This window comes from Podarcis muralis, chromosome 4 (assembly GCF_964188315.1).
Source record: "Podarcis muralis chromosome 4, rPodMur119.hap1.1, whole genome shotgun sequence".
In the NCBI taxonomy this organism is placed as follows: domain Eukaryota; kingdom Metazoa; phylum Chordata; class Lepidosauria; order Squamata; family Lacertidae; genus Podarcis; species Podarcis muralis.
The window spans coordinates 62,269,585-62,297,303 of record NC_135658.1 but is presented as its reverse complement, the minus strand read 5'-3'; the positions used below and the strand labels follow the sequence as shown (position 1 = coordinate 62,297,303).

General features: G+C 39.6%; 1 protein-coding gene and 1 long non-coding RNA gene across 6 annotated transcripts in view; one reads left to right on the top strand and one right to left on the bottom strand.

The window, feature by feature from the left end:
- IL1RAPL1 (interleukin 1 receptor accessory protein like 1) overlaps window positions 1-4,671 on the top strand; it is a 648,622-nt gene extending 643,951 nt beyond the window's left edge. For all 3 annotated transcript variants that reach the window (XM_028727454.2, XM_028727453.2, XM_028727452.2), the window contains 2 exons: window positions 71-241; window positions 3,488-4,671. In XM_028727454.2, coding sequence (XP_028583287.1) covers window positions 71-241; window positions 3,488-4,206 — 890 coding nt within the window. In that variant the 3' untranslated portion in view covers window positions 4,207-4,671. The remainder of the gene's footprint in view (window positions 1-70; window positions 242-3,487) is intronic.
- LOC114596200 (uncharacterized) overlaps window positions 1-27,719 on the bottom strand; it is a 99,568-nt gene that overhangs the window by 13,575 nt on the left and 58,274 nt on the right. The gene's annotated exons all lie outside the window — the stretch shown is intronic.

The following is a 27,719-nucleotide window of genomic DNA, read 5'->3' as shown; positions in this document are numbered from 1 at the left end:
AAAAGGGGAAGTATCAAGTCTGTCTTCTATCTTTCTTCTGTCCCTATTCCCCTTCCTTTTAAAACTGCAGATAACAAAGATTATGATGCATACCTGTCATACACCAAAGTGGATCCTGACCAGTGGAATCAGGAAACGGGGGAAGAAGAAAGATTTGCTCTTGAGATCCTACCAGATATGCTTGAAAAGCATTATGGGTACAAATTGTTCATTCCTGATAGAGATTTGATTCCAACTGGAAGTAAGTTTCAATTCTGTGTGTGCATGCATACGTGTTTGTTTGTATACCAGTACCTTTACATATGTGTGTGTTTATTTTTTAAGATATATATTTAATGCAGTATTGTTTCAATGCTGTCTCATAAAAAACTGTACAGTAGTAAAGTTTAGCAGTAATACTACCAGTTGCAAATATTAGATTCAATGTATTCTCTTTAGCTAAAACAAAGAAGAAAATGAATGTCCATTACACACTGATAAATCACGCAAATCCAATACCTGTGATCCAGGAACTTGATATGTAAAATGTATCTAAAAATTGAGGATACAAAATAAAATTATTCAAAGTTACAACATATTGTGAAAAATATCACTTAACAATAAGACCAGGCTGAAAGTTGTCTGTAAACTGTTCAGAAGTGCCCTGAAAATGCCTCTCAGGTCACCTTTTTTCAATGCACCTGTTTCACAGTGCTTCTCCTCGCAGCTGTGATCTTCACCATTATCACCACCACCTCAAAGCCCCCCAAAACGAGGGCTGGAAATATCTTCCTCACCCTGGCTTCAGATGATATACTATATAAGGTGAATTACAATCCTTGGAAGAGTAATGAGGTGTACATACTCCTTCCATTGTACCTTAACTACTTGACACAGTTCCTGCATGGAGAATAACAGTGGGGCAAAACAAGGCTTCATTATGCCCTGCCTGTACAAGAACAACCTCTGAATTAATATGCAGACAACACATAACTTTGTGGAATTCCTCAATGACACAATATTATGTCTCTAAATAATGAGACATTGAATTGTTTTGAACTGTGAAAAAGTAGGTTCAGTTTGCAAGGAAATTTAAGAACTCGGCTTTTACAACAACAACTACTGCAGAAATGTTCTATTGGGTTGAATTTTTGAATCAGCCTTAAACATAGTTAATGTGGGAAAACAGGAATTTTGTCTTACTGTGAATTTCTATTTGCAGATTAGGCTGGAGGACATTCCTCTGATAGGGATGGCACCTCCCACTGGATGTGACAGGCAGGTCTTCTGCCTTCTCTTTAGGGGCAGGAGTCATCCCACTCACCAGACCAACTGAGAGAGAGCAAAGATGACCCCCTCATCCTATGATAGTCACTGATGCCCACAAGAGACCTGAAACAAAACCTTCAACAGGCATACTGACCATCCTCAAACAGGATAACACATTGAAGTAACAAGTTCCTGGTCCCAAGGAAAGAGGGTAATAGAAAGCTCTAACATATCTGGGTGAGCACAGATGCCCTAAGCCTACTACACCCACCAAACAGTGCAGAAGAAGGAGAGGCGGGCAGAATACCCTCCATCCTAATCGGAAGATAGAAATTCATGGCATTTCAAGTTAGCATGTTCTGGCAGATCAGGATGGAGGACATTTCTTGGAAAGGGATATAGTAGAGAAATAAACATACTCAGGGAAGGCTTCCCCTGCGCCACTGTAACACATCACCACTTTCTGCAGGGCCTTCCTATCAAATGCCACATCTACCTTTGAGTGTCTAGTGAAGGTGTGAGAAGCCCATATGGCCACCTTAAAAATGTCAACCATTGGAAAACTACAATGACATGCAGCTGAATGGGTGCATAGGACTTCACAATCATCCACGAGGTCTGGGTAACCACTTCTATCTTCTTCAAGGGGGTTGTTCCATGACAGATCATCACAAATGTAAAGAGGAAGGGGGACGAAAAACAATGAATGATGAAGAAAACTAATGCCTCACAGCAGGAATCAAAAGGAGAACAGGGAGCAGAGGAAACACACTCAGCCAACACAAATAGAGGCAAAGGGTTTAAAAAAGTTGGAAAATGCACACTAAATAGTCAGAAGACTTTATACAGACCACCTCCTTCACATCCTACAGATAGGGTTAGTCTGGTGAGTGGGATGGCTCCTACTGACACCCGTGCAGAGAAGGGGACAGCCAGGTACACTTGCCCAGGGCTTTGGAATGCTAAGCTAGCTGGGGGGCCCTGCCAGGGACTGGCTGCTTTTTTATTTGAGTTCATAACTTTATTCTAACAAGGCTCCTGTCCCAGCCCTCAGACAAGCTCTGCATGGGCCTGGGCATGCTCCTACCTCTGAAGAGGAGGCAGAAAATTTGGTTGGACCTTGCCTGTCACATCTAGTGGGAGGTGTCAACCCTATCCATGTCCTCCATGTTGATTTGTCAGATTATCACCCCTTGTCTCCCACCATCCAATGCTCTGTTGGATTGCTACCAAAAATCCATGAGCTCTATTCCTTCTCCAGAGAACAGGAAAGGAGCCACATTATTAAACATAATGGAATACATTGTTCCCTTGCAGAAAGCCTCCATGACACTGACCTGCATTGTTTAGGATGGGGCCAAATCTTTGTCTTTCTCATTTATAAGAACTATCCAAACTTGGACGTCCCAGTTACAGACTTTATCCTTTTCAGCCTTACTAGGAACAAGATATCTCCACAAACTTGTATTAGAACTTCTTCCCTTTTTAAAGAAAGGAGTACGGTTCTAAGTGAAACAAATGAAAGCTATGTTAGTATTTGAGTTGAATGCGCAGCAGAAAATGAACTGAATACAGAAACCCAGTTTGAGGAGCACACTTTACCCTGGACAAAATTATACTGAGACTCTAGGTTTAGGAAAGTAAGAAAGCTAGCATTTATTATTGGAAATGCATTTTTAAAGGAAATATTCTAATTCTTTTCTTCCCCTGTAAGTCTTACTAAAAGTAAAATAATAAATAATAATAATAATAGTTTTATCTAGCTAAGGTGGAGATGCACTGAGCCATGCTTGCACTTGCATCTCAACTGAAGGAAGCGCCCTGTATGTCTGCTCTCATGAGGGAGGCACAGAGAAAAGAAAGGTGAGTAGAAGGTGTGGTCAGCAACCCTAATATCATCAGTCTAACATTTAAGGAAGATCAACAGCTCAGCACTAGAACACCCTAGGAAGTATGAAGGTTCCTCTCTCTTTCCACCCTTTCTCATGCAGATACATCAGCCTACCGTACAAGCTAAGTTGCACTCTGCAACAGGGGTATTCCTTTATTGGTTCCTAGAATGAAGAATGGGAACTTACTTGGGGAAAATTCTTATTTACCACACATGCCAGACCAAATGGTTATTTGTAAATCTGCACTGAATGTTTGCATAATGCATAAATAAAAAGGACTTTGTTTTTAAGCAATTTGAAGCTCCGGTATAATTTTTGCCTGACCTTGAGCCTCTCTTGCTTTACAGCATACATAGAAGACGTGGCCAGATGTGTAGACCAAAGCAAGCGACTGATCATTGTCATGACTCCAAACTACGTGGTAAGAAGAGGCTGGAGTATCTTTGAACTGGAAACAAGGCTTCGGAACATGCTAGTTACGGGAGAAATTAAAGTGATACTGATTGAGTGCAGTGAACTTCGGGGAATCATGAACTACCAGGAGGTTGAGGCCCTGAAACATACCATCAAACTCCTAACTGTTATTAAATGGCACGGACCAAAATGCAACAAGTTGAATTCCAAATTCTGGAAACGTTTACAGTACGAAATGCCTTTTAAGAGGATAGAACCCATCACACACGAGCAGGTTTTAGATGTCAGTGAGCAGGGCCCCTTTGGGGAACTGCAGACGGTCTCAGCAATTTCCATGGCTGCTGCTACCTCCACGGCTCTTGCCACGGCCCATCCTGATCTGCGTTCCACCTTTCATAACACGTATCATTCCCAGATGCGCCAGAAACACTATTATCGAAGCTATGAATACGACGTACCTCCTACTGGCACCCTGCCTCTTACCTCAATAGGTAACCAGCATACCTACTGCAACATCCCTATGACACTTATTAATGGGCAGAGGCCACAGACAAAAACTAACAGGGAGCAGAATCCCGACGAGGCTCACACAAACAGTGCGATACTGCCACTCCTACCACGGGAAACCAGTATATCAAGTGTCATTTGGTGACACAAATGCAAGGGGGAACTCGCCCCCCTTGTGTAGAAGCTAAGTCTGCAGTCTGGTGCCTGGAACTACATCCTCGACTGCTGCTGTTAAACATGCATTACAATCTATGAAATATGAGGAAAAACAGGGTCTTGTACATATGTTTTTGCAAATTTCTTTGTAGCATCAGTCTTCCTGTTTTACCCATGTCTCCTGCCATTCACATTTTGACTTTGTTTTATATGTCATTGGGATTTGTATATTTGCATTTTTTAAAAAAAGAGAAAAAATGAAGAGACTGCTGTATAGATAGGAAAACCTTTTTGCTTCATTAGTATAGTTTGAGTGTTATTTTTTAAAACATTTATTGGGAATGCTTGGACAGTTATGTTGAATCCAGAAGCACTATCCATTTGTTGGCCCGCCTAGCCTGATTCCCAGCGGCCATGCTTGCAGCAATTCACCAGTGTGTGTGTGTGTGTGTGTGTGTGCGTGTGCGTGGGGGGAGGGGGACATTTGTTCTTAGGAGGACCCCACTAACGACTCATAGCCCCATCTTCATTCATTATCCCACTGCTACACTTTACCCCCTTACCCTTGCCTTTTTTACAGCACCACACAGAGTGAAATTACAGGTGGTCTAAATGTCTTAACATTTCACATAGTTAATAGTTGTGGAACAAAACAAAACAAAATAAAAATACACAACCCAGTCTGTATCACTTGGTTCACAATAACCACTATGGAGTATGTAGAAAGAAAAATAGGGTGTTATGCTTTATTTTATGAGTTGGTTGTATTCCTTTTATATAAAGATAATAACATGCCGACTCTAATTCATTCAGTTCCTGAGAAAGTGTTGGATGTGTTTGTGACTCCCTCCCCCACTCCGTTTTTGGTTGGGACCAGTGGATCTCTTTCTTGCTTTAAATTCTTCAAATGAGATTATTTACATTCATCAGGCAAGTATGGCAATAGGCACTGAAGTGCACTAAACCCCGCAGAGATTTACGGTGATGGCTTCCAAACCAAAGGAAAGCAGAAGGACAATATCTAATATGGTTTGTCACATTGTATTACAAAAAAAGTTGTCTTTTAAGAAGTATGAGAAAATTCTTTTGCAGCCAATTTGGAGTCCCCGTGTATATTAAAGTTTGGTCATTGCCTTTTCTTTTTGCTGATACATCCAGAATTTAGAATTCTTTATTATTCATTCTTATCTTTTTTTTAAAGAAGAAGAAGAAGCTTGTAGTAATAATTTAGAAGGTTTTTTTTTAATTCCAAGGTTGTTTAAAGATGATCTCAGGAGGTTGCAAAAGTAAATACCAACAAACATCAATATTTTATAAAAGAGTAATATTTAAATCAGACCCAGAAATGTTGGAAACAATTAATGTTATTGAATAAAATAAACTAGTTTTATTTTAAATGTATGATTTCATCTTTAAAAAGTTAAAGAAGGATCATGGAACATGGCTCTGGGAAACATTCTCTGCATAAACCTCAGGACTGATTTTTTTTGCCCACACAGAATTCAAGGAGAGTTTGTCATAGACATTAATGGAGCCAATTAACTCCTCATTCACTGAATGTTAACACAGTCAGCATTAATCTCCATATTTACACATACTGATGCAATAGTCACATTTCACATAAGAACCATGAGAGGGAGGAACAGTAGGATTGCTTTTCATATGGCACTAGCCTTTTGGGAGCACACTTCTAATGCTGATTAACTTACATCAGAACAGAATGTGACCTTTTTGTTTGTCTTGCACTCAAAATGCAACAATTTAACTGCTGGAAATGACGATTTAAAACTATTGAATTCACCGCAGATGGAGGGAGTTTCCTAAAGAGCTGACCAGTAACGGCTGCTATAATAGATACTGTGTGTTTTGTTTGACTGCCAAGTTATAGTTTGGTTTGGATAAGATGCAATGTGGTGAAACAATCTGTAACCTGCATTCTAGAGGTGCTTGTGGGCTTCAACCTGTACACTGGAAATATCCAGTCTCATGTTGTAACTGGAAAGGAAGCATCTGCAAGTCATATTCAAGAGCCTTTAGGATGTATATAGACATTTATTTGCCTAACAATATTCATTTCTGTGACAGTTAACTCAGGTCCTTTTCTAATAATGTTATTTTGTTAGTATGTGCTCCCCACCACCACCACCAAAATTAAAGCCTGGGCATGTGCCAAATAAACCACATCAAGCAAATAAAGCTGCCAGGACCAACAAAGTAGCTTTGCACATTTTGTTCTTTGAAAATGTAAGATGGCTATTATAGACACCTGCCAAGTACTGATGGAATTTAATGGCCTTTAATGAGATTGCAAATCTCAGACCTTTTCCCCTCCACTCTCCAAATTCCCAACAATAGGTAAATCAGTGCAATGGCCTTTTATATTTTTGAAGCTTAGATCTGAGTTGTGAAGTAACTGTAAAGCATTGCAGTATGACCACAGCTACGCTGTAGGTGTTAGCAGGTTTGGTTTCTCTTTTTTTAAGGTTTTTTTTTTGTTCAAGTCTCACCAGGAATACTTTTCTTCTTCTATTTTTAATGTAGATTTAAGCACTTTGAATAGCATGATTCAGGGATTAATGGGTACTATTTGATATTCACACTACTTAAAGAAAAGATTTTCTTATAATGCTTTGTCATATTATTAAATAAAATCAAACAAATGAGAAAAGGAAGAGTATGTGAGATAAAGGCTCCAAATGGCTGGAGACCGCCATATTTGGCTTTAGAAACATTCCGCCCAAGTATTCCTCTTCTATAAACAGCTGTGCGAGAAACAGTAAAGGAACTGTCATATGTTCACGTACTCAATGTTTGACTAAAATTCTGTTAGAACACAAAATAAAAAGGAAAAAAAGTATTTGCCCTAGTTCCTGGGCTCTATCCTTTGTTTTTTACTGGGGAAGGAGGAGGTGGGAGAGAGGCATTCTGTGAAAGTTTGCATGCAAAGCCATGTTAAAGGCTTATCTATAAAAGCACAGCACTTTGTTTGGGGGGAAAAGTCCACAACCCAATGCAGAGCTAAGTGTGCTTACTTCTGTATCTGTTTTCGATTGTGGTCAAACTCAACAGCACAATCACTGGGCAAAGGTTACATCTTTGGCTCAAAATCCACAGCTAATATGGGGTCATATGGATTATGTCAGTAATTGTCTGTTAAACCTCCCTGCCATCCTTAACGTGGAGCTACTATTCTCTGAAACAAGTGGTCATTCACCATCTGCTTTGATTTTTCTCACCCCAAAGGGTCCAAGGTAAGTAGTAGGTGTACTGCTAAACGGCCTTTTCATACCACCATTTTTAAGAAAATGTCACCATAAGGAGATAATTATGGAAACACTTATACACAATGAGTTGGATCTACAGTGACTTCCATAAATAAAATATAGCCCTTCCATTCATGGAAGCCATTAACCTCTTGAGGAGGCTCTGCAGAAGAGTAAAGCATCTTCTTTTTTTTAACTTATTCTCCCATCCCCTGCAGTACTTTTCATGTTTCTCTAGGTCTCACAATCCCTCAAAACGGATAAGGGACACTGCAAGGGGAGGGAAGAGCTAGTTAAGATTGCCTCCTCTCAGCTTCCTCCAGCAAGAGGAGAATTCTGCTGAATGTGAACCGGGATCCAATGTCCGGAAAAGTAAGGAACTCACTAAAATAATGGAAATTCTTCCACCTTAAAGATAGTTATGTGAATAACCATTGTACCACTAATGCTGAAGACCTATAGAATTCTAACAGTACTTTTGCAGATGTATACATCTATTCTTAGTATCCAGCCAACAGAACCAAGCAGAGAACCCTGGATACTAGCTGGATAACCGGACCATATACGCTCTTATTCCTGTTACATTCTTTTCTTATTTCTTTAATATTATGCATTAAATTCAATCATGTTTAGACCTAAGATATACATTGGTACCTCAGTTTAAGAACAGTCCGGGTTTAAGAACAATTTGGTTTACAAATTCCACAAAACCAGAAAGTGTCTTGGTTTTAGAACTTTACCTTGGTCTAAGAACGGAATCCGAAGGGTGGAAGGGCACCGGCGGTGGGAGGCCTCATTAGGAAAAGTGCACCTCAGTTTAAGAACAGTTTTGGTTTAAGAACGGACTTCCAGAACGGATTAAGTCCGTAAACCTAGGTACCACTGTATTGGGAGAATGGACCTGATAAAGTCTTCGTTTCCCTTCTTTCTTTCTTTTATTTTAAGAGAAGCTGTATCCAGGTTTTAAAAGCTTGATTGAAAATATGTGATGATATAGGCATTTTGGAATGGAAGAAGCATCTGACTCCTAGAAATATATAGCTAAGTTAAGCCATGGACCTCTACTGGAATGGAAGAGCACATCAACTTGGTAGGAGATGTGGCCTACAAGTGTACCAGCAGTGTTTGTAAATATTACTCTGCATTTTAGCAGAGCTGCCTCTTTGTATACTTGCTGCTGCTGACCAGAGATGCTGTGGGATGAACCACATTTGTTAATTCCGTCAGTCACCATGAAATACAACCCTTTCCTTGCAGATCCAGTACATCATTTAGAGCAACTGCTTCAACTCTCATCCAAATCTCACTTACTGCTTATTGTAACACATTTCTACTCACTTTGGAACTCTTAGAGCAGGAATTAAATGAACATAGACAGTTTTGCAACACACAGTCTCTGCCTTCATAACACATTTCAATATCTTTAGCAGTTTGCTTGTAAAAAGCACTTGTTTCGCAGGAGAGCAAAGGAAAATACCCGTCACATATCATTTTGGTAGCATGAAGGGATTTGTCTGTCAAAATTTAGAATGTTGTTATTCTTTTGAAGTGCTGAGCCAGGCTATAGCCGCTGGAGATATTTTAGCTGCTTCACCATTCTCTCCCATCTTGCTATTCCAGAAACTTTGGAGAGAAAGACTAATATAAATCATTTGGTCCACTGTGGTTTTTTGTCATTCATTGTTTTAATATGATCCTTAAATTGGTCTCCCTCACAGTTTATATGGGGGGATAAAGCAAGAGATGACAGCTGCCCATAGCATTCAGGTTGACAAAATGTACCTTGGAAAAACCATAAAGGTAAGGTCATGCAAATGGGCAAGAATCACTAAAAATAATCTTTGTTGTTGATCAGCTGCAATTGTGTAAACAGTTATCATGAAGTAAGTCAAACTCAAATCTTCATTATGGCCACAGGCCTGCATAAGGTAAAAGCACCTACGTACAAAAGTAGAGCATGTTAAATAGGCAATAGAGCAACTATAGAAGTAAGAGGTACGCAAATACTCATTCTCTCAATTACAATAAACCAGGATGAGATCGAAACATATAAGGCACATAAATCAAGCAGAATACAAAATGTTTAGATTAAAACCTTCAGTTTTAGACCTGTTGTCATAAAGTAAGATTTGTATTTCAACAGCAGCAATGAACTTTAAACAATTCATATACCACAACTACCGCAGGTTTTAAACCCATAAGAAACAAATGACAAAATGACATTTCACCTAAGCTATGGGATGTAAATTTTGTAATCCAGAGGACTCATTCAGATTCAAAAGCAGTTTCTCACATGTCATGCACTTATGGAAGTTATTGGGGAAGGTCAAGGAAGGCTGCTTTGGTTCTTCTATCAAGGGTAGCTAACCTCCAGATATTCGTAAATGACAACTCTCATCATCCCTGACTATTGGCCATGCTGCCTGGAGCTCCCATGGTAGTGGGAGTCTAAATAGGAGGGCCATTGGTTAACCACAGCTGCTTTAAAATTTGGATAGCTTTGGAAACTTGAAAAAGAATAAACAATACTTTTCTCATTCAAAGATTTATTAGCTTCTAAAAGGCACTGCACCAATCCACAGAACTGAGAGAGAAGCAGAAGAATTGGTACACACCACTGTTGCCTCATTCTTACAGTGTGGATTAAAGTCTCAACCAAGTCTCAACCACTCTTCCAAATTGTCAACTAATTTTGTGAGAGACTTGTGAAGGAAATATCCACTTATGTATGGGGGGGGTTGGGGGGGGGACATCAAACTGCACCTGAACACCTCCTTTCCCCTGTCCTGGTCCATAGCTAACTGCCGGTGGGCACCGTCACTGGTTTTACGGTTCTTTCAATAAACAAACAAAGACCCACTCTGCTACTGAAGGAGTAACAAAGCAGCACACCTGTCTTTCCTTCCACTATACATCTGTTCCTCGTGGCAAAATGACACTATTTGGTGCAGTTTGCCTGGACGAAGGTATTCCAGAGCATCTGTCACTACATTGCTCCTTCCCGGACATCCCCAAGATGAGTAACTGGCCCTTCCCCAACCTTCAGCCCTTCCAAATGTTTTGGGACTACAACTCCCGTCATCCCTGACCACTGGTCCTGTTAGCTAGGGATCATGGGAGTTGTAGGCCAAAACATCTGGAGGGCCGCAGGTTGGGGATGCCTGGTCTACAATCTGCACTGAGGCCACATTTCTCCTGTAGAAATCTAGCATATGGTGCAAGCCTCTACAAAGGTCCCTCAACCCTTGTGCCCCAGTATTTTTTCTGGCGCTACCATGACATCTTAGGCTAGAATCACTTTGTGTGCAAAAATCCTTATAGCCACTGCTTCTCCACAAAGCAATCTCAACAGGGCATGATATGCAGTGTAGAAGCAAAAGGCAGGGAAGGAATGCTTCCCTCTACAATCCTCTTGCTTCCTACTCCAACTCTTGCTTCCAACTCTTGGCTCCCACCCTGGGATTCCAGCACAAAGCAACAAGTGACCACATATGTTGTTTATGTGCAACCTCACCCGGAAGCTAACCCACCTTTCTCCCATTTCCTTATGTTTGTAAAATGCTTATGAGTGACATGCAGAATGTGAGATGGATCTTTGAAAACTTTCCTGATTCATAGATAGCCCTGTTCTGTGCCTGAAAGGAACCTACTAGTAGTATAATATATTTAATTTAATATATTTTTCAAAGTATTTTGTTTTCTAGGAGCAGTTTAACCCCATCATACTTTAAGATGTAATACTTTGTTCTCTATGTTAACGACACTTGAAGGTAAGAAGATAGGTTAATAAAATTGACTGGAAGTTTACAAAATCATCAGCTTCCATTTTTAAGCTTCGTGCTTATCTGTATGTTAATCTGTTTGCATTAATTCTATGTATAAATATGAAAACAAGCTACAACAGGGGTAGGCAACCTGTGGCCCTCCAACTGTTGCTCTGCTGCGCCTCCCATCTTCCCTGATCATTAGCAACGCTGGCTGGGCCTTATGAGAGTTAGAGTACATCAGCCTGAAGAAAGACCCAGATTCCCCACCCTGAGCTATGGAATAAATAGTAAGAGGGGTTCAGCCTGAAATATTCCCAGTGATTCGCCCTCAAAAAGAGTATGATGATGCTAAAAAGATAGTGTTTCTCCCTGGAGGTAATAATTAATATACCCTACCACAAGCAAGACAGGAAGAAAGGAGTGCCTGGCGTGCTCTGGTCCATGGGGTCACGAAGAGTCGGACACGACTAAATGACTAAACAACAACAACACCACAAGCATAATCTGCGTGAGCAAGATCATGCAGTGTACTTTCTCATCCACACTTTAAATAAAATAGCTCATGATTCTGAAGTTATCGTGGTAGCCGTTTCAGATGATTTGGCTTCTAATCAAAGGAATGTTTATTTTCTCAGCAGTCATGTATGCTGTTTTTGGAGGGGATGCTTTTCATTGTTTGACAGGTAAATTGCAGGGGAATATTTTAGGGACACCCTTCATAACAAGCTTAACAGGTGACCAGCAATGCACTTACAAGGCGGGTGGAGTGTTTGCCAGAGCTTTTGTTCTCTGGTGAACAGTTTGCAGTAGCTGTAATTATGCACTTGGGGACACTTAGAAAGACAATTAAAACAATTAGCATTATACATGTAACTTAAGCATTACATTAGAATGCTTCACATTTATCTTCCTAACACCTAGAAAACATCGAATGCGAACAATTATACACATACTACAAAGTTATGGACATACTACAAAACAATTATTCACACAGCGCCAAAGCAGGATAATCACACAGGTCTCTACTTTAAAGCAACAATCCCACTAAAGTCGAGTTAGCTCAGTTCAATTCTACCTCTATGGTCACTCCCAGATGACCTATTTAATTAGCATTCAGCCTGAATTGTTTGCAGAGACATCAGCTATCTAATGAGTATTCAGCTAGAGTTGTTTGTGGGGAGATCAGATTACCATGGGTCAAGCGAGTGTTATCCCACACTTTCCAATCTATTTCCCTGTCATTTTCCTTATTGCAAAAAGCCCACTCTTTTGGAGAAGTGGGTTTGCTTCTCACCCGGCTTCAGGTCAGATTTAATTACACAGATGGGATATGACCAAATCCCACCCCAAAATAGTGACAGCCTGGAAATGCCCTCAGTGGAATGCAGAACTTTGACAGACTTCTGCCATAGAAACACTGAGGTTTAAACAGAAGGTGCTTAAAGTCATAGCAATAAAGTTACCTGCTTTCCACAAAGAGATCTATAACAGAGTTTCATTCTCAAAAACCTGAACAATCCTATATCCAAAGAATATTTGTTTGTTTTTTTCAACTTCACGTAAATGCTGTCCAGTCTCTTGAGATTCAGCAGCAGAAACATGCAAAGAGCACTGTGCATGTTTACACTGAATTCTGTAACAACTAGTATCTTTTTGTTTGGCACCTGTGATCATGATGCAGTCATGGAGTCACATGACTTGCTGAAACAATTGCAACAGGCTTAATTTTTTGAATTTCTATCAACTTTTATTCCTAAGAATGCTGCACACACTAGCAATATTTTTTTTTAAAAAAAAACAACTTAATTTTTCCACACCCAGGAAGGGAAAATGGTTGAGAAAACATACACCATAAAGTAGGTAAAATATAGGGTTTCTTTCCATAAAATAAATAAAAGGTGAGTGCATAATTTCAGAGCAGATAAACAAGGTATCTGTGTAGTTTTCTTTTTGATGTTACTCTTTTACTGGCAAAAATACAAAGTTATCATGACACAGTAAGCTTTCCCCTCTTGCAAACTGAGACAAAAATAAAACAGTGTAAGTAAACTTGTGTGAAAACTTTTTTTTTAAGCCAAATGACTGCCAGTATTAATTTTACAGAGTTGTTTTGAAAGCTGTTTGAATTGGCTACATTAGTGGCAGATTGTTCGCCAGCTCAACCCTATGATCCTATAGATCTCAGTGGCACAAGATAAATTCAAAACCTGAGCCCAGTAAGTGTAACAGAAACAGATGTTCAGCCTTGCTTGCCAGGAACATACAAATCTACCTTTGGTATAATATGTGGCCAGCTCAGTTTTGCATGAAAGGTCCAGACCATTTCACACAGAGAAGCTGCTCAAACAAACAAACAATCTTCTCTTCCTAGCTTACTACATGCATTAGGCTGACCATGTATCTCATTTTATAGAGGACAGATCTCTGTTTGCAGGACTGTCCAATCAACGTCTGCTTCAAAGGTAAGAAACTAGAAGAAGAGAAAGCAGAGTGTGTGAAATTGCCTATCAAGAATTAGCACCTGGACAGCAGATGGAGCAGGCACACAGGTGACCTGCTCACAGTCTGACCCACCTTGGTGAGATGTATTGTGTTTCTGTGTAAATCATAGTAATCAGTTCTAAATGCACAATGATACATATATACGAGCATATGCAAATTTTATGCAAATCTGTATCCCTCCTCACCCATACCCCATTGGATGGTGCATTTCCTTCTTTTTGGCGATGCATAAGTGGCCTAATATGCGTGGAGTTGTGGGTTTTTTAAAAAAGGGGGGGGGGGAGAGAAATAATTTAAAATGTAACAAACCCCCATCCATTTCCAAACACATATACATGCACACACAGAGTCTGGTGTCATCCAGAATGGAATATCCCTAACAAACTGCACCAAATGACAAGGAATCTACTACTCATTCCCACATCACTAGGTTATTATCAGAGGGAAAGAGAATAACCAGGACTCAGCTAAATTGGTAAAGAAAAAGCGTTGTATATGCAATATAACATTGTGCCACCAGATGGTGCTGTGGGGTCCTGTTTTTCTCTACCTGTTTTCCCTGTTTAAATTTACAACGTGTTTAACTGAAACGCTTCTTTGATGTGCCTAGATCCAGCCCTATTCACCTTGTTGGTTAGGTAGGTATCATATAAATATTGAGTCCTGGTGCAGGATGGCCACTGGGATTGCCGCTCTATGTTTGTTTGTAATGCCTAAGTAATCCATCTGAAATTTACCTAGCACTATTTCACTAGCTCAAGACCAAAGATTAATTATTATCATTGTAGACTATGCTGTGTCTTGGGTTAACAGCACACACTCTCATAAAAATCATTAATAATACTTTTTTAAAAGGTTTCCTCAATAGTATAGGCTACCAAACAGCCCACTGCTATAGCATCATGACAATAAACAAAACATTACATGGCGTATGTGTCATAATTATTCTACTGAGAGAATTTCAAGTGCTTATAACTGCAATAATATATCCTCTAACCTGGGAATATGCCTAATTTAGTCCAATGGGACATACTTCTGAGTAGAAGTATAACCTGGCCTTATAACCAGTGAATTTACAAGACCATTTGTGCATGTTAAATTTCTTTAAAAGAATATTGCCATTTACGTGAACATTGATAAAATCCAAAACAAACAAACCATATGCTGTACTCTGTTGCTTCATTACTTTCAGACTCTAGTGGAATGTCCACTATACTCAGTGAACACTGCATTAAAATGTGTTAATGAATAGTCAAGATGATATATAGCAATTTGGCCCCTACATAGTATTGTGTGTCTGAAAATACACAAAACTTAACAAACATCAAGAGATAACTGGGGGAAAACTAAGTTACTCCTTCCAAAAAAAGAGCACCAGAAGCTGTAAAAAAGAATGTCAAGTATGAACTCCTCGTCCCTATTTCACTTAAAACAGCCATCTCACATAATTCAAAAGTAATTTTCCATTCATATTTGTAGAGAGATGCCCATCAGCTTCAGGAAGCCTGGAACGAATGTTGACATATCTCTGACTGAATACAAGTTTCTTCCCTGAAAAACAATGACCTCAGTTTTCCCCCAAATAAATAAGTTTATAAACTAGCAATAAAGTTGCAGCAATTGATTTAAGACAAATAAACCAGAAGGGATTTTGCAAGATTAAATGAGACAGATTTCAGATGAATTTTTTAAACGAAAAACTAGACAAAGAAAGAGGCTGACCAAAAGGGGAAAAAGGGGGGGAGAGAACAGCATTTAAAAATTTAATGAACCTCCCACTGATTTTGCTAGAACTAGATTGATACTGTAGGACTGCAGCACTGGAAGAATGCCTAAAATGAACTGCTAAGATATTGTGCTGATAAATACCGAAGTAGGAAAGGCACTCATGGCTGTAGTATGCTTGATCTAAGCTTATCCAAGGTGTTATATATCCAGGGTGTGCAATAACACGAGTAAACGACTAAACAACAACAAACTCATTTTGACAGGAATGGACTGGATGGAATTTTCAGGCATAGTTGCCCCTCTACAGTGGATCAAGTCTGCATAATTTCAGACAAATGGGCACATGGGGGCATCTTTCATGTGTACCTGATTGCATGTGCAATTGCACGTGAACATCTCTGGTGATGTGTATGGTATAAGCGCTCAATCATTCCCTCTAATCCCAAACTAGGGATAGAATTTGCTTTAAAAAAAACCTCAATTTGCATGAATTTCTTTCTACTGCCCATCTCACTTCTTGGTGTCAACAAAAGCAGGTAATTTTTTTCTGGTTCCACTAAAAATACTGGTTCTCGCACTATTATACATATTGCTGATAGAAAATGTCTTTTTGACTAATCAATGAGCTAATTAAATACTGAATCTATAGCAAATCAATAGGTAAAAATGGATCAGAAAGTAGATGATGTCAAAACTATGTTTTTAAAAAAGCAAAACTAGCCAAGATAATACAAACATACTAAAGAGATCTGAGCCAATGGGAGCACATGCAAATGTATTATTTTTTTAAAGTATAATTATACATTTACTCAGAAACTATAATAACTCTGTAGGAACTGTTTTGGTCACTGTGGTAAATAATTGGCATTTCTTATAACTAAATACATATTTATATACCATGCTAGATGGGGTTTCAAGGACCTAGAATGGGTTCCCTTGGCTTTAAATATGCTGCAGTGTGGCTGATCTAATCTCCTGGCAAATACTGTGTTTTATCATTTTAATTAAAACTGGAAGAATTTGCAACTATTTAAAACAAGTTCAAGTAATATTCAATTAGTTAGATTAGTTGAATACTGTGAGTTAAAATAATTATTTCCTAGTGAAAATGCAAAATACAGTAATAGCAACAATGAAAAATGAAAAGAAAAGAAAAACCCTTAGCTCCCAAGTCTCATTGTTCCCTTGACACTCCATTCCCTTCATAGCAATAACTCACATGGGTGGGGGAACCCACTTACTTTCCCCCCATCCATGTGAGGGCTTTCCCTACCTCTACTTTCTTCTTGGTCCTTGCCATCATCTATCATCTCCTAACATTATCAAGTCCTTTGCTTACTGCTTGCGCTGTGCTTCTTTATTATTCAATCAATTTCCCTGAATCTCATTTGGACTCATAGATTACCCAGCTTCACAGGCCATGCCTTCCATCAAATATTCCAATAGTGTCTTACCAGACCACACTGATCTAGTTGGTGTTGCAATTGTGTTCCATGTCAGAATGCAATGGTCTGGCAACACTTGAGTCCTTGGTAAAAATTCAGGGAACAAATTAGGTCAATTCTGGAGAAACTGGCTAATACAGAAGCAGCCCGTGTATGTATGAGATCAGAGCAGCCAATATTTTGCTCTGCTTTATCTTCCCCCCACTCCCATTTGCTTTCACCGCGATATTTAAAACTTCATCAATGGTATAATCCAATGCAGAGCTACACAAAAGCCTGTCCAAACTCTCAATTTTACAACATCTGCATTGTTTTTCTTTTTATTATTAAATAATTGTTTACTATTGCTGTTTATTCATCGCTTTTTACAAGAGTCTCGAAGTTTGCAAAGGGTTGATTTAAAATACAACAATGGCATAAAAACTAACAGAACAATAGAACATACCTAATACCTGAAATCCACTAACCACATAAATAAAAAAATATGCATAATGTATACGTGACCAAAGGTTATTTTGCTACCAACTACCAGTTATGTATAAGTCCAGATGCTCCATTCTTTCAGGCATATATCTGAGAGATACTGTGAACAGCAAATCATTGGATTATAATTCCAGTGGGATCTATTAAATTCAGTGCATCTCTTCCAGAATTAGCGATTTCCACAATTTGGAACAATTACATTAACATTAAAGGGAGCTAATGTTCCTTTCCCTTTTCTTCTTAAGAAAATAAAATAGAATGAAAAGGAATAAATATATAAAAGATGAATAAGGTGCCAAGCAGTATTTTAGATTTTCCTGTCTTCTGTCAGATTAAGAGAAGCATTAAAACAAGATTATTTTTCTGAAAGCAACTGAGTAAAATAAGGCTGCTCCTTATTTAGCATGCTTGTGTTTAGATATGTTGGGGTCTGTGTGAGTTGAATGAAAAGTATACCGTACATAAAATCTAGCCATTCTGCACATTCACCAGACTTCTTTCAACATGTGCAAGGAATTGTGTTTATACTGCCTATGAAGAATGAACACAGGAGCTTCTACATATACCATGCAACTCTGACCCAGTAAATTCTGACCATTAGCAGCTGTCCAGAGTCTTAGACAGAGGCCCTTCCTATCACCTGTTGCCTAATTCATTTAACTGAAGATGCCAGAGATTGAACCAAAACTCTACTGTATGTGCTCTACTGCTGTTGAGGCTTGGCATAGACCCTGCCCAGGTGTGGGCGGACAAGGATATGTCCACAGATAGGCTGGAGGTTCAGCAGATGAGGCACAAAGGGCTGGGGTGATAGACAGGTTCCCAGATAAACTGAGGATCAGACACCAGATCAAAGGCCAATACAGAGCCAGCACCAGATGGAACATCAAATTACAAAGCAGCAATAGAGAGTTGACTGCAGAAATAGATGCAAGGTCAAAGGCAGAAAAGTGAGTAGAGGTCATGATCGAAGGCAGGGGTAAGCAACCTAAGGCCCGTGGGCTGGGTGCGGCCCAATCGCCTTCTCAATCCTGCCCACGGACGGTCCGGGAATCAGTGTGTTTTTACATGAGTAGAATGTGTGCTTTTATTTAAAATGCATCTCTGGGTTATTTGTGGGGCATAGGAATTCGTTCATTATTATTATTTAAATATAGTCCAGCCCACCACATGGTCTGAGGGACGGTGGACCGGCCCACAGCTGAAAAAGATTGCTGACCCCTGATCTAAGGTAGAAGGCAGGAAAAAGTGCAGAGCAGACAGAGTCTTCATGCTCAAGACAAGCTACCTGGTCAGATGCATTAGCTTGGCTGAAGGGTTTTTAAAGGATGTTACAGTTAAATTGGTGACTCAGTGAAACTATCCTAGCTGGGAGGACTGCTGAATCTTTTTAGGCTGGAACTATAGTCTAAAGGGTGCCTGGTCTGCCTGATTTCCTGGGAGCCCTGAGTGCTGGTGGGGATGGCATCCTCTTGCATGAGACAATTTGGAGCGCTGAAATGGTGGGAAAGTCTTTTCCCCTTGCCACTTCTCCATTCCTAAGTGCCTTCTCCTTAAGCAGCTTTACAAGCACACAGAAGCCTATCAGCAACAGTTACACTCTTTTAGTTTGTGTGGGAAAACTGTCTGCGGACAAACGCCGGCTCCCTCGGCCTGTAAAGCGAGATGAGCGCCACAACCCCAGAGTCGTTCACGACTGGACTTAACTGTCAGGGGTCCTTTACCTTTTTAACAAGTATTTTGGCACTTACTCTCTGGAGCCGTTTTTTTTCTGCATGTGCATATGTGTTTGATATAAATCTTGTCTAAGATGCTTGAAGGAGAAAGGCTCATTACAGCTCATCATTAAATAGACATTAAAATCAAATAAATAAGCATTAAATAGCCATTATTATTTTTGTTTAGGACTAATACATTTCTAAAATTCCCCACCCTACATCCTTAGGACAGAATGACTCTAAATCTATGCAACAAAGAAAACACATGCCTTTTTTCAGAACTACTACCAGTGTAACTGAAAAGCCCCATTTCTGTAGAAAAGCTCAGCATGAATCTTTAGAGGTCTGGGACGATAACACCATGCAAATGTGTGAAGTCTTTGTGACATTTTCCTCTGTACACACCCCTCCAGATGTACAAGGCCTACCTACTTTTCTTCATACATTTAAAAAACGAACAGCAAGTTTCAATGCTACTGACAGGTATTTAAACAAATTAACATCCACGCTGTCAAGCGTTGTTTCTCACCCTGCACCTCCTTCCTCTGACATCGTGGCAACTCAGTGGGGTAGTCTTAGGTAGCTGCCACATTTCACTAGCTCCCTTATTATATTCCAAATCAATCGTATTAATGCCATATATGGTGCCATCAGTGTGCATAGTGCTCTAAAGAGTAAAAAGAGGACAGGTCTACACATGGCAAACAAACACATGAAAGGGAGGGAAACAGAGTTAGGGGAAAAACATTTGATAACATGGGATTTCTTCCTTTACATGTGTTTAGGTAGTCTACACAGGCAATGGTTTGAACATAACAGGAAAAGAGTCTGAAAAATAGCTGCTTAGGTACAGCCTTGAGGAGGAAATATTATACAAAGATTATATTATGTGTTGAGTTTTCCAAGGTCGAGTGCATGTTACTGGCTTAATTATATACTCTGTAAATTATATTTATAGAGAAAAACACCGACAATTTTAATTACAGTGGTTCTTACCATGTCCATCAAATGCTAAACACACCTGTGGTGCCATAGAAATCATAATAAAAAGTTCTAGCTATTTTTACAGCACAATCCTAAGCACCTCTACTCAGAAGACTCACTGAGTTCAATGGGATTTACTTCCAGGTAACTGTATAAAGTTTTGCAGGAGTAAAATGGTAAAGGAAAAGGACTCCTGGACGGTTAAGTCCAGTCAAAGGCAACTATGGGGTAAGGCGCTCATCTCACTTTCAGACTGAGGGAGCTGGTGTTTGTCCACAGACAGCTTTCCCGGCCATGTGGCCAGCAATGACTGTGATGAGTGCCACAGAGCACAGAAACACAGCTACCTTCCTACCATAGCAGTAACCTATTTTTCTACTTGCACTGGTATGCTTTCAAACTGCTAGGTTGGCAGAAGCTGGGACAGAGAAACGGGAACTTACTTGGTTGTGCAGATTCAAATTGTCAACCTTCTGATCTGCAAGTCCAAGAGGCTCAGTGGTTTAGACCACAGCGCCACCTGCATCCCTATTGCAGGAGTAAACATTATAATGACTCTGAATTCCGAGTGTTTCATTTCCTGACTTCTTAGCCTATAGTACTCAAATCTAGGAGCAAGTGTTAAACTTCCAGTATGTATGACCAACCCCACTAAACTTATTTACTACTGGGTTGCTTTTGTTCATTTTATGATTATTTTGATTTTTAGGTCATCTGTATGAAAGATTCAGACTAGACAAAGAAATAGGATGAGTTTCTGTCCTGAAGACTCTCAGTGAGATTTTTTTTTAAATGGTCAATACTGCTGTGATGAACTATAAGCATGTCCTGTAAAATTTTGCTGTTCTGGGCTGTAAACGCTTCATAACTCCTACACAGATCATGGGGATTCAGATGACTCATTACTGACCTATTTAATTGGTGATAATGTCATGCCATGAGATATTTTCTTTTATGTGACCTACAAAAATGAAAAGGTCACCTTGTGGTGAGTCACCATATGAGGAAAGTTTCAAACAACTAGGTATATTCAAAAAGCAGGAACCAGTCCCATGTTATGGGCATGTTAGCTTAATAAATCTTGTTAAGTTATTCAATAAAGTTGAGAAAGAAAATCCAAATGACACAAACATTTTCTACTAGTATGGTTGGCATATTTTTTCCCATAGTGAAATTGGCCATACCTAATCTACCCACATTTTTTAAATAACAGAGGTTTATTTTTCCAGTTACACACAATCACAATCACAATCAAGCGATAGCATAAAAGCTCTGTTTAAGAACCATATGGTGCATAGCTATCCACTACATTAAGCAGACATAGGAGAATATCGGTTGACAGAGGGGCATGCTGTAAGTAATTATTTTCCTGAATAACTGTTTCCAAAATAGAGCACCCCAATACTTGTAATAAAATCTTATTTTTCCCAAGCATTTCTAACACCTATCAAAAGTATGCTTGTTTATACAATGAGCAAAAGTGCTGCAAAAGTTTCCTATAGCAACTCTCAAGCTATTAAAGTGAGGGTTTTTTTGTTGGGGCAGGGAATCAATGGAATAAATAGATACTGCCAACCAGCTTTCCAAGCTTTATGGCACAGTAATTGATCTGTTGTAAATATAAAGGAATATGACAGGTTGCATGCACCAGGGCTAAGGTTTGCAGGACACAGGACTTGGAAGCTCTAAGGTACTGGCTCTCCCTCTTGCTGCAACCTTACACAGAACTGAACACTGGGGCTCAATAGTGGGTCTGAAACCACGTGAGAGCTTGCGGCACAGAATCCTTGGCCCGGACACCTAGTGCTGACGTGAACACACACATGCCCGCAACATCACTCTGTTACACTTGAGCACTGGATGGGTAAACTACTAACCCTCTCCCCGTCTAGTGTTCTGTGTCAAACTGACATGCTCTCATCTCTTTTCCTCTCCACTTTTTAGCATAGTGTTCATGTTCACTCTCACTCTCACTCTCTTTCTCTTCCAATAATTTATTCTCCACTTTAGGGTTGTGAATGCAGTAGGGTATAAGGTGAGAGTCACTAGTGGATTTATGCTTTATGTACTGTGCTGCATTGTTTAGTGTGCAACTGAATCTCCTTTCCACCCCAGTTTAATAAATCTGGTGCTTCTACATTTGCGTTCTTGGTGTAGTTGTGAATTGCTGGATCCTGAAATCCCAGACACATGCCGAAGGTGGCCCACATAAAGATTCCTTTCCTTTTGCAAGCATGTTTAAGGGTCACATGTGAAATGCGGATACATGCAAGTCCCCAGAGATATGTGTAACAAACCACATAGGTAGAAGTGATTCTTAATTCTCTGTTAATTCAACAGTGTGGGAGAATTTCTTCAAAATATCATATTAACAGTATTGCACATCTAGAATGTATTCAGCCACACCAAAACGATGTTAAAGAAGTCAGAGAGAGCATGCATGTTTGGTGACAGTATGTAAAGATAGGTTAATACTGGGGAGATGTGAGTCTATATACGAAAAAATATATAACATTTTATATTCTTCCTTTAATTTCATTGCTTTGGCTTTTGAAATACAGTGTTAAACCTGAACACTGAGAACTGGTGTGTAATCTATTGACTGCTGCAAAGATGACAACAGTGGGGAAAATGGAATATTACTCAAACTGTGAAAGAACAGAGAAGGCGGGCTTGGCAAATGATATTGATTGCAAAGCAGTTCATTTTAAATGGCTGTAGGAAAGTAAATCTTGTACAATCATTTCTTGATTGGAAATATGGCAACTTTTTATTACATTTTGGAATAGGATTAAACCATAGCAAATGTTAGGCAGGCAATGCTGCTGGTGATACAGAGTGGTTTTAAAAAGATATTATATGCTTTATTTTTTACTGTGAAAATTGCTTTAACATCTCCCCAAATGTGTTCAAAAGCACATTCCAGTCAGCAAAAGCAGGCATGGAGGGCACATAGCAGGGCTAGTGGGAGGCGTGACCTGCAAGGGGGGGGCACAGCTTAGGGAGGGTCCCAAGGGCTGGATGGAGAAGCCTGCAAAGCCACATTCATCTCCTGGGCCTAAGGTTCCCCCTGCCTGCTCTATTTCTAAATCAGTTTCATCCTGGAAGCAAAATGCCATTCTGGCACACTAAAGATTTTTCAAGCCTAGAGGCAGGAAAACATCAATATTCAGAAGAAATGCAGAGCAAGTCCTAAAGTTAATCAGCTTTTTAAAGTGTTTGCTTAATTTGGGACCTCACTTAAAGGGTTTATGCACTTGCTCCATAGACTGTGTCTTTCCACATGTCGAAGCATGCAGCCATTGTGGAGGATGATTGAATGTGCAAACAATAGGAGCCCGTAATGGGAATAAAACCTTTTGCATTCAACAAGACCACGTAGCTTGAATACAAATAGGGTTGCTAGTTGTTTCTTCATTTAGAAAGGTGCAAAGAGGCTAATTTCTAGAAAATGGCAGCCTAACATAACATCTTCAGTAGGACGCAGGGCTATCCTTGGAGATATGCTATCAATCAAAACAACGTCTACGGTGGATCAGTAACTCACTGGACAAAAAGCTCCCATGTCCAACCTTGAAAACAGTCAACCACAGCATGATGTTAGTTTAAAGCCTTCTCTATTCTCTCTATTTATTTATTTTTAAAAAGAAAATATGTGCTGAATTGCTTTTTAAGATGTCATTTCATCCATTTTTCCATATCATTGAAGGCTTCCTTGCCTGCAGTTAAATAGGATTTCACCTTAAAGCTCAGTCAAGAACTAAACCTAGTTATGGGGTTCATTAGCAAAGAATTTGATTCTTCATTTTACACAAGTCAATAATTCTTCAGATTAGTCACTAACATCTAGTACAATACTATGAATTAAAAATGCATCCTGTGAAGCCACTATTAATTAAAAGAAGTATTTAAATGCAAAACTATAGATATTGCTAGTGAGCCTGAAAGGTGAAGGCAATTTTAAAAATCTTTATAAAAGTTCAGATTTAATTATTTATTGTAGATGCCATCTTGATTAAAAAAAAGTAATGATATGATTTGTACTAAGTTCCTTGCTGCTCACTCCTGCAGTTTTCATGCTGTGAAAATGCTTTCTATTTCATTTTCTTTATATGTCTCTTGGTGACAAAATGATAGCATGCTTGTCATCAATCATTTCTAGGGCATCCAAGAAGTCATAAAAAAGCTTGAAGTCTTCTTTGGCATCCAACTGCTATGCAGTATTTGGAATTGAATAGTATTGCAGTCAAAAATATGGTTCTGCAAAGTGACAGATTTTGGTCTACATGTTTTAGTCTATTTCTGAGCTATCTGTTTCTTAGATTTTGGTCAGCATTTTAAAAAAAGAAATACTGCATAAGCAGTGCCAAGCTTGGCCTGGTGTCATGCGTGCAAAAAAAGCTATGTCCTGTCTGCTGTTTATGCTATCAGCCATAATTAGAATTCAGCAATAAAGTCAATTATGTACGAGACCAAAAAGACACATTGCTTCTTTCAGGACTAGCTTTGCTGCTTACTGTTCACTGTTTAGTGCATTAAGGACTACTTGGAAAAGATATACAAGAGATGAAGGCAATATTCATATATATTTAACATTCAAATAAAAAAACAAATGTATATATTTTGGTATTTTATAAAATATGCGGTAGTTTTAGATTTTCTAAGAAAAATAATCCTAATAATGAAATTTAAAAAAATTGTTTCTATTTTAGTTATCCAGTATCATTTGTACAATGATGCAATATGTCATTTGGTGACCTTCATGTGCCTCAGGGCTTCAGAACTGGAATATATTTATAATATCACAATACCAGTTTATTAAAACTTACTACCATTAAAACTTAACACAATACATTTCTTGTTGTGCTTTGTTACATGGGACAAATGGCTCCAGGTTGCAATGTTCTGCTTTAACCTCATAGTCAATAAGTTCAATACGAACTGCCTGGTCATCTCAAAACACACAAGCAAGTGTGTAATCAATATAAATATGCATACATCAATTAAGCAATTATGCCTGCTAAGCATATGGACAGGGTTTAATAATATGTACAGCAGGCAGCCAATGCTTTGCCCTTCAGATGCTGTTGGATTCCAGCTCCTATCAGCCCAAGTTGGCATGGTCATTAGTTAGGAATAGGGATGGAAGGATCCATTTCACTTCTCTCAATTTCTCATATATATATATATATATATATATATATATATATATATGCAGGTTTTGGTGTCCTCGGGTGTCTTCCCGTGTAAGAGTTGGGGTGTCTAGGCGACGTTTCGACGAGGTCTCACTCGTCATCTTCAGGCTGGTGCTTTCGGCTTCTTGTTACTGGAACAGAGCAGGATCTCAGTGTTTGAGTTCCTATAAATACTGTTGAGGAGGTGTGGTGTATAGCCTCCAATGTTCTGGGTAGAGAGGAAGTTCCCAGGCTAGTGTGTCTTTTCTTCTTTTGTTCCTTAATTAATTGTGGGATATCTTGAGTGATTTCTTGAGTGATATCCTGAGTACCACTTAGGTGGGTCATTAGGTGTGGATTAGTTGCTAAAGCCTTTGTGTCTTGACCTCTTGAACTTTGTGAAGAGTTTTTCTGAGAAGATGGCTGTACTGCACTTAGTTGTGCTCTGGCTTGGCTTCGTGTATAGGGGCGAGCTGTGGTTTTGTGGCCTGTGCCCGCCAGATCTGTGTAGGGATTGCAGGGGGGTGCAGCATCCGGAGGTGCCACCATGGTTAGGCTACTGGATGGTATCTGTAATTCATCTGTGGAGAGGGTCTGGGTTTGGGTCTGGTGTGGTTGATTGGTGATGGCGTTCTGTGTGCCTCTGGATCTGGTGTCAGTTTTTGTGGGGAGGGCTAATTTCCAGATGTCTGGCAAGCGGGATGTGTCGTCACGCTTGTTCATGTTGTGAGGGTGTTTCTCTATCTCGATGGCTTCCATGATTATTCTCTTGTGGTGATGTTCCATGTTAAAGAGCAATTTGGAATCTGCAAAATTAATTTCGTGTCCTGTTTCTTTCATGTGTTGGAAAAAACCTGATGGCTCCCTAGGACACACTATCTACCGGAAAAAAACACACACCAACCGCTACTTACATGCACAATCACACCACCACCCTGCACAAATAAACTCCGTAGCCAAGACTCTCATCTCCAGAACCAAACGCCTGGCTGACAAAGACCACTTGACAACTGAGTTACAGAATCTCTCAAATGTGTTAATTGCCAATGGATACCAGCAAAACAGGGTTACGAAGCTAATCCAAAAAGAAACACCCCCCAAAAACCAAGACACAGAAGAAAACAACGGCATGGCCCTCCTTCCTTATATCAAGGGCACTACAGATAAAATTAGCAAAATCCTCCATAAACACAATATCAAAACAGCCTTTTGCACCAACCAAAAAATAGCCAATATCCTCAGAAACCCCAAGGATAAAATCCAGTTGGAAAACCAAGGGGTCTATGAAATACCCTGCAAAGTCTGCCCAGCCACGTACATTGGACAAACAAACAGACGAATAAATGCACGTATCGCAGAACACAAGAATGCCGTCAAAAAAGAAGAAAAAACTTCCTCTCTTTTCCAACACATGAAAGAAACAGGACACGAAATTAATTTTGCAGATTCCAAATTGCTCTTTAACATGGAACATCACCACAAGAGAATAATCATGGAAGCCATCGAGATAGAGAAACACCCTCACAACATGAACAAGCGTGACGACACATCCCGCTTGCCAGACATCTGGAAATTAGCCCTCCCCACAAAAACTGACACCAGATCCAGAGGCACACAGAACGCCATCACCAATCAACCACACCAGACCCAAACCCAGACCCTCTCCACAGATGAATTACAGATACCATCCAGTAGCCTAACCATGGTGGCACCTCCGGATGCTGCACCCCCCTGCAATCCCTACACAGATCTGGCGGGCACAGGCCACAAAACCACAGCTCGCCCCTATACACGAAGCCAAGCCAGAGCACAACTAAGTGCAGTACAGCCATCTTCTCAGAAAAACTCTTCACAAAGTTCAAGAGGTCAAGACACAAAGGCTTTAGCAACTAATCCACACCTAATGACCCACCTAAGTGGTACTCAGGATATCACTCAAGAAATCACTCAAGATATCCCACAATTAATTAAGGAACAAAAGAAGAAAAGACACACTAGCCTGGGAACTTCCTCTCTACCCAGAACATTGGAGGCTATACACCACACCTCCTCAACAGTATTTATAGGAACTCAAACACTGAGATCCTGCTCTGTTCCAGTAACAAGAAGCCGAAAGCACCAGCCTGAAGATGACGAGTGAGACCTCGTCGAAACGTCGCCTAGACACCCCAACTCTTACACGGGAAGACACCCGAGGACACCAAAACCTGCATTCCTGTACCCGTGAAAATCTACGAAAGCAAATATATATATATATATATATATATATAATTGAAGTGTGAGGGGAAATTAAAATGGTTTGCATCAAATACCGTTTTTATGAAAGATAAAAAACCTAATCTAAATAAAAACACAAACCAAAAGGAAGGAAAGGAAAGAAGAAAGAGAAAAAAGAGAAAAGGGAAGAAGAAGAAAGAACAAAAAATAAAAATGTATGG